The 15,173-nt window shown below is 41.9% G+C and overlaps 1 protein-coding gene across 3 annotated transcripts in view; it reads right to left on the bottom strand.

Moving 5' to 3' along the window:
* EDC4 (enhancer of mRNA decapping 4) overlaps positions 1-15,173 on the bottom strand; it is a 634,971-nt gene that overhangs the window by 263,880 nt on the left and 355,918 nt on the right. For all 3 annotated transcript variants that reach the window (XM_073576355.1, XM_073576356.1, XM_073576357.1), the window contains exons 16-17: positions 9,039-9,112; positions 4,227-4,392 (exon numbers count right to left, since the gene is read on the bottom strand). In XM_073576355.1, the coding sequence (XP_073432456.1) occupies positions 4,227-4,392; positions 9,039-9,112 (240 nt within the window). The remainder of the gene's footprint in view (positions 1-4,226; positions 4,393-9,038; positions 9,113-15,173) is intronic.

Here is a 15,173-nt window from a genome sequence, read left to right on the forward strand (position 1 = left end):
TTTGAGGATACGTTTTTCAGTTGCAAAAGCAGATCAGCTTTTTAAAAAACCGCATCACCTGAAAGGTTTTTGAGCTCATAGATAATGTTTTCAATAGCAAAAGCAGATTAGAAATCTGCTCTATCTATATATCCATTTATCCATATCTGTCTATCCATATCATATCTGTACCAAAAAGAATGAAAGCCGCATAGCACACAGACTAACACTTTTTTTTTTTTAGCACCAGTCAGGTACACCTCATAGCTGCCCAAAAGGACGCCCAGGACAGGCATTGCTCGTCTTCAGTAACATCAACATCAATTGATAGTTGGAATAAATAGACTGCATTCAGCGCCACATCTTCTTAAGGTGCAGGCTTTATTTTCAAGTGTAGGGGTGTGAAGTATGAGGTCTTGCAGCAGCTGAGGTGTGCAGTATGAGATTCTGCCCCCCCCTAGGTTTGATACTGGCTACGCCCAAAGTGTGAATGTAGCCTGAGGATCTAGGCTTTATCTTAGCCGAGATAAGTCATAGTGTGTGTGTGTGTGTATATATATATATATATATATATACACACATATACACACATACACACACAGTACAGACCAAAAGTTTGGACACACCTTCTCAATCAAAGCGTTTTCTTTATTTTCATGACTATGAAAATTGTAGATTCACTCTGAAGGCATCAAAACTATGAATTAACACATGTGGAATTATATAATTAACAAAAAAGAGTGAAACAACTGAAAATACTGTATGTCTTATATTCTAGGTTCTTCAAAGTAGCCACCTTTTGCTTTGATTTCTGCTTTCCACACTCTTGGCATTCTCTTGATGAGCTTCAAGAGGTAGTCACCGGAAATGGTTTTCACTTCACAGGTTTGCCCTGTCAGGTTTAATAAGTGGGATTTCTTGCTTTATAAATGAGGTTGGGACCATCAGTTGTGTTGTGCAGAAGTCTGGTGGATACACAGGTGATAGTCCTACTGAATAGACTGTTAGAATTTGTATTATGGCAAGAAAAAAGCAGCTGAGTAAAGAAAACCGAGTGGCCATCATTACTTTAAGAAATGAAGGTTAGTCAGTCCGAAAAATTAGGAAAACTTTGAAAGTGTCCCCAAGTGCATTGGCAAAAACCATCAAGCGCTACAAAGAAACTGGCTCACATGAGGACCGCCCCAGGAAAGGAAGACCAAGAGTCACCTCTGCTGCGGAGGATAAGTTCATCCGTGTCACCAGCCTCAGAAATCTCAGGTTAACAGCAGCTCAGATTAGAGACCAGGTCAATGCCACACAGAGTTCTAGCAGCAGACATCTCTACAACAACTGTTAAGAGGAGGCTTTGTGCAGCAGGCCTTCGTGGTAAAATAGCTGCTAGGAAACCACTGCTAAGGACAGGCCACAAGCAGAAGAAACTTGTTTGGGCTAGAGAACACAAGGAATGGACATTAGACCAGTGGAAATCTGTGCTTTGGTTTGATGAGTCCAAATTTGAGATCTTTGGTTCCAACCACCATGTCTTTGTGCGACGCAGAAAAGGTGAACCGATGGACTCTACATGCCTGGTTCCCACCGTGAAGCATGGAGGAGGAGGTGTGATGGTGTGGGGGTGCTTTGCTGGTGACACTGTTGGGGATTTATTCCAATTTGAAGGCATACTGAACCAGCATGGCTACCACAGCATCTTGCAGCGGCATGCTATTCCATCCGGTTTGTGTTTAATTGGACCATCATTTATTTTTCAACAGGACAATGGCCTCAAACACACCTCCAGGCTGTGTAAGGGCTATTTGACCAAGAAGGAGAGTGATGGGCTGCTACGCCAGATGACCTGGCCTCCACAGTCACCAGACCTGAACCCAATCGAGATGGTTTGGGGTGAGCTGGACCGCAGAGTGAAGGCAAAAGGGCCAACAAGTGCTAAGTATCTCTGGGAACTCCTTCAAGACTGTTGGAAGACCATTTCTGGTGACTACCACTTGAAGCTCATCAAGAGAATGCCAAGAGTGTGCAAAGCAGTAATCAAAGCAAAAGGTGGCTACTTTGAAGAATCTATAATACAAGACATATTTTCAGTTGTTTCACACTTTAATTATATAATTTCACATGTGTTAATTCATTGTTTTGACGCCTTCATAATGAATCTACAATTTTCAGAGTCGTGAAAATAAAGAAAACTCTTTGAATGAGAAGGTGTGTCCATACTTTGATCTGTACCGTATACATGTACATGTATACAGTGTATTACATATTTACAATTTATTACAGTTTTTTGTTATCTAAAGTTGTATTCCAATAAACAGATATTATGTTCTATCTAAATATCTTGATTATTGGATCATAGAAATGATTAAATGTCTGATGTTCACATTGTACTACAAAACATTTTTCACTTAAATATAAGCAATATATGTGGGAGTCGGAGTCGTGGAGTCGGAGTTGGAGTCGGTGTAAGGGAAATTGAGGAGTCAGAGTCGCAGATTTGGCTTACCGACTCCACAGCCCTGTATTTAACCACAGTGGTTTCCTCCTATTTCATGCATGTTTATTCCCATAAGGTATATATTGTGAACAGGTCCTATTCAGGACGCTAATAAACATCTCCCATTGTCTTCGTGTATTTTTATGTCTCAGGATATCGTCCCAGTTAATAAACCTATTACCTTTGCTGGAACTGCAGGTTTCGGTTCCCCAATGTATTTCAGGGTTGTTGAAGTCCCCCATAATAATGACTTCTCCTTGAGTCGCCGCTTCATCTATCTGCTTTATGAGGATATTCTCTGTTGATTCCATTATTTTTGGAGACTTATAACAAATACCTATCAGTAATTTATTATTTTCCCCCCTCCCCTTATCTCTACCCACAGGGACTCTACATTTTCATTAGATTCATATATATTATCACGAAGGATGGGTTTTAAGGATGATTTTACATATAAACACACACCTCCCCCTCGGTTATTTGTACGGTCATTTCTGAACAGACTACAGCCCTGTAAATTAACAGCCCAGTCATGGTTCTCGTCCAGCCATGTCGCAGATATCCCCACCATGTCATAATTATGTTCTAACAACATTAGCTCCAACTCCTCAATTTTGTATTAAGGCACCTTATCCCACAATGCACATGTACATGACTGTGTTAAGGGGTTTTAAAGATAATGTTTCACAATTTTATAAATGTTAAACCAGATACTGATTGTGACTTGTAGGATCGCTACTACCAATAGGTGGCGCTGTAGAGTAAAAGTCCTCTTTCTTTCTGAAGAGGCAATTTGCAAACCAGATACTATAAATTGTATGGAGCAGTATTCGGATCTGAGCCTAATCTATATATGGCAGATGTCAGCATATGCATTATGGTGGGCAGTAAGTCGACTCAGTGATTAGTACAGCTGTTTTCCTGACATCCTGGGGCATTACTACAAGATGGGAATCAGAATGGGGACATTAATAGAAGAAGCGGTCCAGGATGGAGCATTATTACAAGATGAAGACAAAGATGAGGGACATTAGGCTAGGTTCACATAGCGTTAATGCAGTCCATTCAACGCATAGCGTTGACGGGCTGCGTTAATGCTACTCCCTAACGCAATCAAGCTAGCGCAGCTTCTCCATCTGTACTAGCAGTGACGGACCTCCGAATGCTGCAGACCGCGTCCGAGGGTAGGAGGGTCAGGATGGGCACATTACTACAATATGGCGAACTGGATGGGAACATTACTACAAGAAGGGAACCACGATGGGAACATTGCTACAAGAAGGGGACCAGGATGGGGCGTTACTTCAAGATGGGCACCAGGATGGGGCATTACTCATTACGCAAGATGGTCACCAGATGGGGCCCTACATTACCAAAATTACTTTATGGCGCGAACTGTAAGACAAAATTACTGTATGTGGGCAAATGGGGAAAACAAAATTGTAAATAAGTAAAAGAAAGAAAAAAAAAAAATAAAAGCAAATAAATTGCCACTAAAAATTCACTTTTATATATAAATAAAACCAAAAAAGTGCACGTTTGTTATTGCCACATACATAAGGACCCAAGCTATATAGTGGTACCATAACACATATGATGAATGACATTTAAAAAAAAAAAAAAAAAAAAAATCAAACGATGTATAGAAAAAAAAAGGCATCACTGAAAATGTCACTTTGTCCTGCAAAGAATACGATATCTCAAATTCAATTTTTTCCCATGTGCGGCACAACAAGATAGAGTAAAAAGAAATGTATACCTGAACAACCGATCTAGCTATTAGTGAATCTGATAGCCCTGGAAGAAGCACTGCAGGACTTCTTGAGGACTCTTGAAAGCTTCGACTGCTACTAGATCCACTTAGACATCCAAATGCACTATTCTCCATTTTGAGCTTCGGACTAAGTGCAACTTCATCACTGGATCTACAGAACAAAAATGTTTAATGATTGTCTGAATTACACAGGAAAATGATCTCTATCTCAGAGTAAAGCTTGAATTCTAGAAACAATTATTTAATAATAGGAGCAAAATCTAATATGTGGTGATACATATACATTTACTTCTGAATAATGCTATGGATTGCATCTGAGATAATTTACACCATTTGGTTTGATGTAAGGGGTTTTATTTATATTAAAATGTTTAGTGGAATCACAACCAACGTTGTGTGCAGGCCACCAAAAGCTGCTTCACAGCAAACATGTATATTACTCTTTTTAAGGTGCCATGGTTTTTAGCAGAGGTCACCACCAAATTTTACAAGAGGCACCAATGTTTACAGCTGGGAGACATTTCCCTGGCATCCATCAAATTAAAATTCAAACTTAAAGGGAATCTGTCACCTATTTTTTCGTCTATAAAATGTGGCCACTGCCATCAGGGGCTTATCTACAGCATTACAGAATGCTGTAGATAAGCCTCCGATGTAACCTGAAAGAGAAGAAAAACAAGTTAGATTATACTCACCCGGGTGCGGTCCGGGTTCGATGGGTGTTGCGGTCCGGGTCCAGTGCCTCCCATCTTCTAGCAATGACGTTCTCTTCCTTGCTGCCTGTCGTGGCTCCTGCACAGGCGTTCTTTATCTGCCCTGTTGAGGGCAGAGCAAAGTACTGCATTGCGCAGGCGCCAGGAAAGGTCATAGAGTTCACATAAAGGTCATAGAGGCCACATCACATTTGAAGTCACTTTGAGGGGTCTATATGATAGAAAATACCCAATAGTGACACCATTCTAAAAACTGCACCCCTTAATGTGCTCAAAACCACATTCAAGAAATTTATTAACCCTTCAGGTGCTTCACGGAAATTATTTGAATGTTTAAGAAAAAAGAAAAAAAAAATGAACACAACTTTTTCACAAAAAAATTACTTCAGGTCCAATTTTTTTTTTTAATTTTACCAAGGGTAACAGGAGAAATTGGACCCCAAAAGATATTGTGCAATGTTTCCTGAGTACGCTGATACCTGATATGGGGGGGAACCACTGTTTGGGCGCATGGCAGAGCTCGGAAGGGATTGAGCGCCGTTCGACTTTTTTAAAGCAGAATTGGCTGGATGCCATGTTGCTTCTGATGTGCTTAAACAGTGGAACCCCCCCCCACAAATGACACTATTATGAAAATGAGACCCCCCCCCCCCCCCCCCCCAAGGAACTTATCTAGATGTGTGGTGAGAACTTTGAACCCCCAAGGGCTTCAGAGACGTACTGTACATAACATACAGCCGTAAAATTAAAAAAACATTTTTTCCAAAAAAATGATCTTTTCACCCCCAGTTTTTATTTTCCCAAGGGAAACAAGACCCCAAGAGTAATTGTGAAATTTGTCTTGAGTATGCCGATACCCCATATATGGGGGTAAACCACTGTTTGGGGGCATGGCAGAGTTAGCAAAGGAAGGAGCGCCGTTTGACTTTTTCAACGCAAAATTGGCTGGAATTTAGATCGGACCCCAAGTCGCGTTTCGAGAGCTCTTGATGTGCCTAAACAGTGGAAACCCCCCACAAGTGACCCCATTTTGGAAACTAGACCCCAAAAGGAACTTATCTAGATGTGTGGTGAGCACTTTGAACCCCCAAGTGTTTCACAGAAGTTTATAATGTAGAACCACAAAAATAAAAAAAATAATTTTTTCCATAAAAATTATCTTTTAGTTCCCAATTTTTTATTTTCCCAAGGGTAACAGGACAAATTGGACCCCAAATGTTGTTGTGCATTTTGTCCTGAGTAGGCTGATTCCCCATATGTGGGGGTAAACCACTGTTTGGGCGAATGGCAGAGCTTGGAGGGGAAGGAGCACCGTTTGACTTTTTCAACGTAGAATTGGCTGGAATTGAGATCAGACGTCATGTCGCGTTTGGAGAGCCCCTGATGTGCCTGAACAGTGGAAACCCCCAATTCTAACTCCAACCACCTTCTTCTACCTTGTTGTCAGGCAAGAAACAAGCCTGTAGCTCGGAGTTCAGGACAAGGCCCAAGAAGGTCTGATCCCTCAGGGTATGAGCATACGTTGCGGTTTCTGCTGCGGATCAGCGTGGAAACGCAGTGGGTTCAAATCCGCAGCATGTCAATTCTTTGTGCGGATTCCGCAGCGTTTTACACCTTCTCTATTATAGGAATCCACAGATGAAAAAACCCAGGTGAGGCTGGTTTCACACTTGCGTTTTTTTTCGCGGTATTTTAGCGCTAAAAAACGCATGAGTTTTTTTTCCTATACTTTGCATGGGATGCGCTTATGTGCGCATACACATGCGTTTGTATGCGTTTTTCCGCGCATGCGTTTTTTTGCGGTATGCACTCGGGCGCACAAAATGCATCCTGTTGCATTTTTTGGGCGTCCGACTTGCCTCAAAAAATGTGTTTTTTTACAGCAAGACACCCATTATAAGTCTATGGGTGCGCATATGTGCGCATTGGCATGCTTATGTATGCTTTTTTTGCGCATGCGGTTTTTTTTTTACCATTAGTTGGACAATGGAATTTAGGGGTTTGGGTTAGAGTTAGGGTTAGTTAAGGGAGTTTAGGGCTAGGGTTAGCTAGGGTTTAGGGTTAGGGTTAGCTAGGGTTTAGGGTTAGGGTTAGTATGGTTTGGTTAAGGGTTAGGGTTAGTATGGTTTGGTTAAGGGTTAGGGTCAGGGTTAGGGTTAGGAAAGTCATGGTTTGGGTTAGTGTGAGGGGCCACCTAATGTTGGAAAAAACCGCAAACGCGGTAAAAACGCACTAAAAACGCATACAAACGCATAAAAACGCTGTGTTTTTTTCATGCATGCTCATAAAAATGCTTGAAAAAAACGCAGCATTTGTATGCGTTTGTATGCGTTTTTTCAATGCGTTTTTTTGCGGGAAAAACACGCTGCAAAAAAAAGCAAGTGTGAAATTAGCCTGAAATCTGCACAATAACGGCAGAAAATCCACAGGAAATCTGCACTAAATCCGCAGGTAAAACGCAGATCATTTTACCTGCGGATTTAGCAAAATCCGCAAGGAAAAATCTGCAGAACAATCTGCAACTGTTGCACATACCTTCAGGGGTTGTAGTCTTGATTTTTGAGTATTTATCATCAAGCCCAGTTCTTGTAAGGCTACTGACACCTCTTTCAACTGCGAAGCAGTGCTCCTTTGACCTTCCTACTATCAGAAAGTCGTCCAGATAAGGAACGATAATGGTGTTCTGGGTAAGGAAGAAGGCCGTCATCTCCGCTATCACTTTGGTGAATACTTTCGGGGCTATTGACAGTCTAAAGGGAAGAGCTTAGAACTGAAAATGTCTGACTTCGCCCTGAATGTATAGGGCTACCTTCAGGTATTTCTGATGGTCCGGATGGATTGGAATTTGATAGTAAGCATCCTTTAAATCAACTACCACCATAAAACAATTGTGATGGAGAAGTTTTATGGCTGTACTCACTGACTCGATCTTGCCTGGGCCTCTCTGACCTTTCCCAGCACCTGCACACTGCAGTACTTAGCTCTGCCCTTAACAGGGCAGATAAGTACACCTGCTCAAGAGTGCGATACCGGGGAGCAATGAAGAAGCAGGAGGGCGGCATCGCAAGAAGATGGGAGATGCCGGACATGTGACACCCATCGGATAGGACCGACCCCCCGGGTGAGTATAATAAAAGTTATTTTTCTTCACTTGCAAGTTGGATAGGGGGATTATCTACAGCATTATAGAATGCTGTAGGATAAGCCCTGAAAGGCGGTGGCCATATCTTATATCAGAATATTATTCAAAATATTATTCAGAATATTCATTTCTCTTGAGTATCGGCACACGTGAACGCCGGTAGCAGCAGAAAGGCTCCGGCTGAAACTGCGCCCTACTGAAGAGCAATGAATACTCAGTGCTTTCTGAGATGAACAGTCACGGCGAGTATTCCGGCAGCGGTGCTCTGCTTGCCAGCAGCGCATGACCTCCCAGCCATGCACTATTTACAATCATTAAGCAGCTGCTGGCAACAGAGCAGGATGCTGCGAGGGAGCGGAGGAAGGAAAGTGTAATGGTTTGTTTTTTTTAATCATTTCTGATGGGTCCAAGAATACCAAAACCAGGATGGGGCCAATCATAACAGAATAAGGATGGGGGCCAATCATACCAGGATGCCAAAAAGAAATTAATATTTATTGCCCTCCACGCCCATGGGCGTGGAATGCAGTGAATATTAATTTCTCTTTAGCAGCGGGCACAGGAGTTAGCCGGTGCCGCTGGCTCCTGCCCCTGTGATCGCTGCCCCGCCAAAACCGCTCCCCCGCCTCCCCACCACAGCTAGAGCCGTGCATCCGGACTATAAAACGCACCTATTTTCCTCCACATTTTGGGAGGAAAAAAGTGCGTCTTATAGTCAGAAAAATACAGTAATTATGAAATTGCGTCCACATACAACAAAAATGCAAATGCAGAAAGCCTTAACACATTTTTGCAAGGTTTAAAGAAAAATATCCAAGAAGATGAAGACTTTAAGCTGTGTATAATCATTGGTTGTAAAACAGGAAATAATGAAAAATATTAAAATCCATGCCACTGAAACAATAATATGTTATACATAAAATTAAGGGACAAATGTGTTACCTTGAAATATCACTAGTTGAATTATTTAGAGGAGTAACATTGGTGAGTAAACCAAGATTTCCAGAAGAGGCGAGCTGTCAAATAAAAGCATAAATGTTAGCGAAATGATTTTAGCATGTACTTTCCATTTTTAAGACAATTGCAAACCTTTAGTAGAATATGAATTTCATGTAAACATGAGAAATCAGAAAAAAAAAAATTTAATTTTAAAGATAAACTTTAACCAATGTTTTCATGTTGAACTATGCCTGGGGTGCTTTTAGCTGCAGAGCTGAATAAAACATCATATTCCAGAACAAATTGCCCAATCACAAACAGACAGCAACACAGCAGGAAGAAGAACATGATCCCAATAATGTACAGTGACATGTAAAAGTTTTGGCAACCCTGGTCAAAATTACTGCTGTTTTGAACAGTTGAGCAAGTTGACGATGAAATTATCTCAAGAAGACTATATGCCAAAGGTGACACATTTTTCTTCAAGTGCCTTTTATTGTGCATTTTTAAACAGCCAGACCTCTAGTTTTCCAAGAGTCCAGTATTTCAGCTGATGTTCTTTGTGGGTTTTTCTTTGCATCCCAAACAATTTTACTGGCATTTGTCACAGGTGAGGATGTTACCTTTAGTAGCCATTCAAACCGATTTGTGTCAAATTGTGCATGTTATCAGGCCACAATCACCAGGGTATGTGAATTTTTGATCAGGGTCATTTGGCTGTTTTGGGTTGTCATTAAGATTTAAAAAGAGAAAACACAGTAGTTTGTCAATAAATGGCTTCACCCAACCACTAACCATGAGTGGAGAAAAAGTTTTGGTGTTATCATTCATATTCTCTGAGAAAAGGCCAAGAAAGCAAAAGTTCTACCGGGGTATGTAAACTTTTGAGCACAACTATATGTAATATATTGGGTTTAGTAGTTCAGCGCAGGATGTCTTATAAATGCCTGTTCTATTTTTTATCTAAGCACCTAGGCCGTTAGCTGAGATGAATCTGTGCTGCACTTTATGTATATGCTCAGTACTCCAGTGCTGTGGAGTCAAAAATCAGGGAAATTGAGGAGTCTGAGTCGGAGACTTGGCTTACCGACTCCACAGCCCTGGTTGTCCCACGAACAAAGTTTCTTTTAGTCAAGTGATCTTGGAATAATAAGAATTTCAACAATTGGATGTTTAAAAAAATGTTTTTTCCTGTGCTGAGTTAATCTTATAAATGTGCCTCGGCTATGTACTGTGTAATGGTTGTTCCTGACATTGAGGGAATATGGTCTGAACATACCACAGATCTTGCGCAGGAGAGGAAGTTAAAAATTATACAGACATTACAGCACGGGAACATAGACAATTCTTTGAGGTAAAACATTTTTTAAAAAACAGGCAGAAAAATGCCTTACCTCACAAAACAATCAGCTGTGATCCTCTGCTGTAATGTCTGCATACTGTTTGCCACCTCCGCCACCCAGGAGTTGTGGTATGATCATGTCCCTTTACAGTCAGACAGCCATTACACAGCAGGAACACAGTATAAATAATAAAAAATAAGTACAATAATCGTAAACATTACAAATCTTCCACTGGCACAAGAGGAGAGAGGACCATGCCCGTGAGAGATCAGCATCTACAAGGGATTGGTCAGGATACAGTAGCTAAAGGTAAAGATGGTTGTGCAGCAGTATGGTGGAACGAGGGTTACTGCAGGCTATAAATTTGTCGGAAGAGGTAGATCTTCAGGTTCCTTTAGGAGCTTTCTACGATAGGCAAGAGTCTGATATGTTGTGGTAGAGAATTCCAGAGTAGGGGGATGCATGGGAGAAATCTTGTATGTGATTGTGAAAAAAGGAAATAAAAGGGGAGTAGAGAAGGAGATCTTGTCAGGATCGGAGATTGCATGGAGGTATTTATCGGGAGACTAGGTCACAGATCTATGGAGGAGACAGCTTGTGGATGGTTAAGATTTAGTAAGTGGGCAATAGAGAGCCAGCAAATGGATTGACAGAGAAAAGTGGCTGGGAAATAGCAGGGGGGGATAGGTGGATTAGAAGGGAGGCCACAGAGCAGGAGGTTGCAGCAGTTGAAGCGGGAGATGATGGGATATGAACTAGTGCTTTTTCAGATTCTTGATTACAAAATGTACGGATCTGGGAAATTTTTGAGTTTGAGTCAGCACGAAATGGAAAGAGCATGGATATGTGGTTTAAAGGAGATATTAGAGTCCAGAGTTACCCAAAGGCAGCAAGATTTATAAGATTTGAGCACAATAATTTTTTTTTTTTTTTTAAAACACATCCAATTTTGGAAATTATTATTATTCCAAGATGTATTGATTAAAATCAATTTTAAAATTAACATTGTTTGTGAGAACACCCTTTAAGCTCCGGCAGCCTCTTTGACTTACAGTTGTGTGTCCCGGGCTGGGGCTCGGTCTGTAAATGGACTAATGTCAGCGAGTGTATCCGTCTGTAAATGGACTAATGTCACCGAGTGTATTCTAACTCTCCTGTATAACTGAACGTGGACTCTAAATTTCTATAAAAAGAAAAACAAGCAACAGACTAACAGGTATTTGGACTCAAACACACAGATACTGTCACATTGATTTAACAAATATAGAAGGATTTGTAAGCTCATTTATGGGTGCCACCCGGACACCACAATTATGTGAATATACGTCAGTGTGAATTGCAATAATATAAGCAATGGTATAATATTGCGCTTAAAAATATCAAATACAATATACCAATGAAAATTTATAAATGCGAAACATCAATGCAAAATATACCTTAAGTGGTATATACTAAAATACGGTATATTCCCATACATGAAGACTGTCAGAAGTTCCTCACGGTAGCGGTCTGCATAAAGGGGGGTTATCAGATGCTTTCACTACAGAGCTCTCCTTTTTGGTTTGGTGGTAGCTCCTCTAGTGTTTACCAAGCTGGTGGCAGAAGCGATGGCAAACCTGAGGGAGTAGGACATCTTGATTGTCCACTACCTGGATGACTTTCTAGTGAAAGGCAACTCAATACAGCACTGCAAAGCTAAGGCTGGTTTCACATTTGCGTTTTTTTGCGCTGGAAAAAACCGCATACGTGCGCATGCGTTTTTTCCCCTATATTTAACATGGGTGCGCATACCTGCGCGCTGGTAAGCGCATGTATGCGATTTTCATGCGCTGCGTTTTTTTGGGGTGTGCGTTTGTATTTTCCAGACGCAGCATGTTGCATTTTTTGGCCCTGCAAAAAAGCGCATGCGCACATATGCGCACGTTTTGCGCTAAAAATGGCCATTATAGCCTATGGATGCACATACATGCGCACTGGCATGCTCATGTATGCGTTTTTTTGCACATGCGTTTTTTTTGGTTAACCATGGAATTTAGGGGTTTGGGTTAGAGTTAGGGTTAGTTAAGGGGGTTTAGGGTTAGGGTTAGGGTTAGGGTTAAGTATGGTTTGGTTAAGGGTCAGGGTTAGGGTTGGGGTTAGGGTCAGGGTTAAGTATGGTTTGGTTAAGGGTTAGGGTCAGGGTTAGGGTCAGGGTTAGGGTCAGGGTTAGGGTCAGGGTTAGGGTTAAGTATGGTTTGGTTAAGGGTTAGGGTCAGGGTTAGGGTTAGGGTTAAGTATGGTTTGGTTAAGGGTTAGGGTCAGGGTTAGGGTCAGGGTTAAGTATGGTTTGGTTAAGGGTTAGGGTCAGGGTTAGGGTTAAGGTTAGTTAGGGTTAAGTATGGTTTGGTTAAGGGTTAGGGTTAGGGTCAGGGTTAGGGTCAGGGTTAGGGTCAGGGTTAGGGTCAGGGTTAGGGTCAGGGTTAGGGTCAGGGTTAGGGTCAGGGTTAGGGTCAGGGTTAGGGTCAGGGTTAGTTAGGGTTTGGGTTAGGGTTAAGTATGGTTTGGTTAAGGGTTAGGGTCAGGGTTAGGGTTAGGGTCAGGGTTAGTAAAGTCATGGTTTGGGTTAGTGTGAGGGGCCACCTAATGTTGGAAAAAAACGCAAACGCGGTAAAAACGCAATGAAAACGCATACAAACGCATAAAAACGCTGCGTTTTTTTCATGCATGCTCATAAAAATGCTTGAAAAAAAACGCAGCAGTTGTATGCTTTTGTATGCGTTTTTTCAATGCGTTTTTTTGCGGGAAAAACGCGCTGCAAAAAAAAGCAAGTGTGAAACTAGCCTAAGCTAGAAAGAGTCATGACCTCTTTAGTGAGTTTAAGATGGGTCTTAAACTTAAGAAAATCGATGGCGATGGAGATCCCGGCACCAAGATCTCGGGAGATGAGATCTCAGTGCCATGATCTCCATCTGTGCCTGCCCGCCACCCGGCAGCCATTTTCCCGGAGTTCACCGCACAGTAAAACATCTAAGTACCGGGGCTCGGAGCTTTCACAAATTGTCGGCGGAGCACCGGCACCACCGAACACCAGCAGCGTCGCACATCCGAACACCCCCTTCTCCCAGTCTGGGGTCTGCAGCATTGCCACACTCCTGCCTCTGCCAGCAATGACCCTGGGACCCTGCTTCACCGCAGATAAGGTAAGCAATAAGATGCATGGTTTGTAAGAAGTGCCACCATTTTATTAAAAAAAATAATTTTTTTCCTCCTGAAAATTTAGGATGTGTCTTATAATCCAGTGAGTCTAATAAACCGCTAAATACGGTAATAAGATGTGTCCCTCAGGTCCAGAGCTGTCAAAAAGCAATCTGGAAACAGGATTTTGACAGTTTTTATTGACTCCATTTTGAACTTTTGAGTCTTTAGTGAACTATTCAGCTTTTTTAGGTTGATTATCGTCCTGAAGGATCAGTCTGTTTTTTCACCAGAAACAGAATACTTCTATCTCATGGAAGCTTAGTTCCTCGTGTTCTAGGGCCAGTTGTTCCACTGGAGAGTACTGCAGAGTTGTCACGAAAAAGTTTGGGACTGGGAGGAAGTCTAATTTTAGGCCCAACTATTAGGCTCAATATCCAGGAGCTCCTGAAAATCTTTTCTCAGACCAGGAGAAAGACGGATAATCTTCCTACCATCTGGGAAAGACCATCACTAGGAGTTTCCTATCCTGAGAGGAACCCCCAAAGAGGAAACTTTTTTTTTCTCATCTTCCCATTCATTCTGCTCTCTGGGGGACCACCTACGAAAAAAAAATCCTGCTGCGAAAGGACTTCTTATATGCGAGAATTATTCCTATCCCACGCTTTTTTGAGAATGTCATCTACTATTGACCCGAACAGAAATTCACATTCAAAAGGAATGGAGAAAACGTTGATTTTGTTTGGACGTCCCCAGGGCAACACTTAGGCTGTGTGCCCACGTTGCGTTTAAGTGTTTCCGCAGCGCTTTTAGACAAGCGCTTCTGCTGCGGAAATGCTTAAGAAAAGCATCCAATTAATTATAATGGAAAATGCACATGTTGTGCTAATGGTGCGTTTTTTTCCGCTGCGGAAACGCTAAGCGGAAAAAAACACAGCATGTTCATTAATTTTGCGGAAACACACGCCTTTCCACATACATTCAATTGTATTGCAAAAACGCTTAGGAAAACGCATGTGAAAATGCTTAACAAAAGCGTCAAAAACAATTACAAAAGCGCTTCATAAAACGCATGCGTTTTCCCGGGAAGAGGGTGTGCGTTTCCGCTCAGGAATTTTCTGCATCAAAAACGCTACGTGGGCACATAGCCTTAAGCCAGAGGGTTCTAGGTGCCGTATTGGAGAATGCTGCAGATCTGGCCACTAGTCTAACTAAATCAGCCGATGCATCAGCCAGAAATGCAGCAGCCCCACACATTTAGAGTTTGTGCACACGTTGCAAATTCTGCTGCAGATCCGCAGCAGATTCTCCTGCGGTGTACAGTACCATTATAGTCAACGTAAAATCAAAACCGCTGTGCACATGCTGCGGAAAAATCCGCAGCAGAAACGCTGCAGGTTCACTTCCGCAGCATGTCAATTCTTTGTGCGGATCCCGCAGTGTTTTACACCTGCTCCATTATAGGATTCCGCAGGTGTAAAAACGAAGGTGAAAACCGCACAAAAACTGCAGAAAATCCACAGGAAATCTGCACTAAATCCGCAGGTAAAATGCATGTAATTTTACCTGCGGATTTAGCAAAAATCCGCATGGAACATTCCGCAGCAGAATCCGCAACGTG

This window comes from Dendrobates tinctorius, unplaced genomic scaffold (assembly GCF_039654945.1).
Source record: "Dendrobates tinctorius isolate UK_male_01 unplaced genomic scaffold, ASM3965494v1 ptg000048l, whole genome shotgun sequence".
Taxonomy (NCBI): domain Eukaryota; kingdom Metazoa; phylum Chordata; class Amphibia; order Anura; family Dendrobatidae; genus Dendrobates; species Dendrobates tinctorius.